This window comes from Protomyctophum parallelum (assembly GCF_964188405.1).
Source record: "Protomyctophum parallelum genome assembly, chromosome: 9".
In the NCBI taxonomy this organism is placed as follows: Eukaryota; Metazoa; Chordata; class Actinopteri; order Myctophiformes; family Myctophidae; genus Protomyctophum; species Protomyctophum parallelum.
In genome coordinates, this window is record NC_139706.1 from 29,504,422 (window position 1) to 29,506,921 (window position 2,500).

Consider the following 2,500-nt stretch of genomic DNA (forward strand, 5'->3'; position numbering starts at 1 on the left):
AAACCAACTCCCAAAACCCACTATGTAGTAGTGATTGACTTTCAGATATTGGCAACCTTATAGATCAATTGTTTGCTTTTTGCTGTTTTTTTATATTTTTTACAAATTAAAATGACGCAACCGTAAAATATTCACAGAATATGTGTGTGTGTGTGTGTGTGTGTGTGTGTGTGTGTGTGTGTGTGTGTGTGTGTGTGTGTGTGTGTGTGTGTGTAGACGTAGATGAATGTGCACGTGGAAGTGTGTGCGAGGATGGTGTGTGCTTGAACACAGAGGGATCCTTCCTGTGCCAGTGTCAAACTGGCTTCACCACCAACCCTGAGAAGACAGCCTGTCTGGGTACAGTATACTATGCACGGACACACACACACACACACACACACACACACACACACACACACACACACACACACACACACACACACGCACACACAAAGTCACACACACACACACACACACACACACACACACACACACACACACACACACACACACACACAAGTGATTCTACAGTAACATGATTGTTCTTCTGTCACTCCATCTCTCTGTCTCTCTCTCTCTCTCTTTCTCAGACGTAGATGAGTGTGTGGATTCGGAGGGCCTGGTGTGTGCTTCACAGCGGTGTGAGAACACCATTGGGTCATACCGGTGTGTCACTGCCTGTGAGCTAGGCTACCATGTCACACCTACAGGAGAATGTGTTGGTGAGACACACACACACACACACACACACACACACACACACACAAAAGAATAACACACAAATTTTGTATGGAGGTCCAAATACATAGGCTAGTAATTTGGGGGTCCTTGAAATGAAAATGCCTTAGAACCACTGATTTATACAATATATACAATTATAACATTGTACAGTACATATTTTCTGACCTTTACTCTCTCTCTCTCTGTGTGTGTGTGTGTGTGTGTGTGTGTGTGTGTGTGTGTGTGTGTGTGTGTGTGTGTGTGTGTGTGTGTGTGTGTGTGTGTGTGTGTGTGTCAGACATTAATGAGTGCTCCAATAAGACAGTGTGTGGAGAACATGCATTCTGTCAGAACCTGATTGGAACGTATCAGTGTATGTGTGACCAAGGATACACGTCAACTACTGGTGATGGCAAGGCCTGTGTCGGTATGTACCCACACACATGTACTGTATACCCATGGGCACACGCACACATGCGCGCAAGGACATACGCAGACAGAGACACACGCACGCACGCACAGTTGCACACACACACACACACACACAAGCAGATCTACAAGCTCATAGCGCGCCACCAAGTGGCGCGCTACGAGCTTGTAGGTCTGCTATTTTTGAAAAATCGAAGAACGACTGATTAACCCATTCTGACCTGAGATCAGATTCTAAAAATGTCAGACCAGTGTGTGTCCAGTGGAAACCTCGTATGAATCTGATCTCAGGTCAGAATGGGTTAAAATACAACAAAAACAAAACATCAACCATCAAAACACAACAATAAAAAATGTTTCTATTACTTCTGGTAAAGCTTGTATGTCTTGGAAGTAATGACATATAACTCACAGGTTATGTGAGTGTCCTCCCATTCCTTAGATTGTAGCGACTTAATGTAGTATCTGTAGACTCTGGATCATTGGACTGGTATACACATAATATACCCTGTAAACACACAATGGGATGAATATCATGTTATTCTCTCTCTTTCTCCCCCTTTCGCCCTCTCTCTCTGTCTGTGTCAGATGAGGATGAGTGTGTGTCCATGCAGGGTGTGTGTGGGAGTGCACGCTGTGACAACGTTGAGGGTTCCTTCATGTGTGAGTGTGACAAACAGGGAGAAGAATATGACACCAGGACAGGACAATGTGTCAGCAGCACCCAACACGGTAAGGCCATTTAATAGAAGCTGCACAATTTGTAACCAAACCTCCTCTGAAGTTATTGTGTCACAGTGCCGTCCTTCACTGTGAAGCTGCCTGTAGTCATTGACACCTTAGACTCTGTATTTTGCGTGTCTTAAGTACCGGGTCTTATTACTTAACTTAAGACCTGGAGGCGTAATCAATGCCATTTGGCTATTCTGAGTGGCCAAAGAGCATTGATCACACCTCCAGGTCTTAAGTTAAGTAATAAGACCTGGTACTTAAGACACGCAAAATACAGCCCCTAAGGTGTCAACCAGTGCTCTAAGGCTTAGAGGTTCTCAGACACTGGGTAACCTCGGGAGCCATTTGCGGTTTCACACATTTTTATGGGTCACGACTTGAGTAAAAATCCCATTTTCTTTTCCTTCGTTAAATACATAAATAAATGTCAAGATATTTTTGTGTTTTAAATTTAAAAATGTAAAAGAATTGTATACATTTTAAAACAAACAAACAAATCTAATATATTCCATAATTAAAAAATATTAATAATTAAGAAGTGGTGAAAATAGCCAACCTACAAGCTCGCAATGTGGCGAGAAGCGGTGACGCTGTGCGCTTGTAGATCAGCTATTTTCACTAGTTCACTAGGGCAAAA

At 43.0% G+C, this 2,500-nt stretch overlaps 1 protein-coding gene across 6 annotated transcripts in view; it reads left to right on the plus strand.

The window, feature by feature from the left end:
- The window catches only part of ltbp4 (latent transforming growth factor beta binding protein 4), a 51,660-nt gene that overhangs the window by 37,317 nt on the left and 11,843 nt on the right, over positions 1–2,500 (plus strand). For all 6 annotated transcript variants that reach the window (XM_083773045.1, XM_083773047.1, XM_083773046.1 and 3 more), the window contains 4 exons: positions 217–339; positions 573–704; positions 1,001–1,129; positions 1,720–1,863. In XM_083773045.1, the coding sequence (XP_083629171.1) occupies positions 217–339; positions 573–704; positions 1,001–1,129; positions 1,720–1,863 (528 nt within the window). The remainder of the gene's footprint in view (positions 1–216; positions 340–572; positions 705–1,000; positions 1,130–1,719; positions 1,864–2,500) is intronic.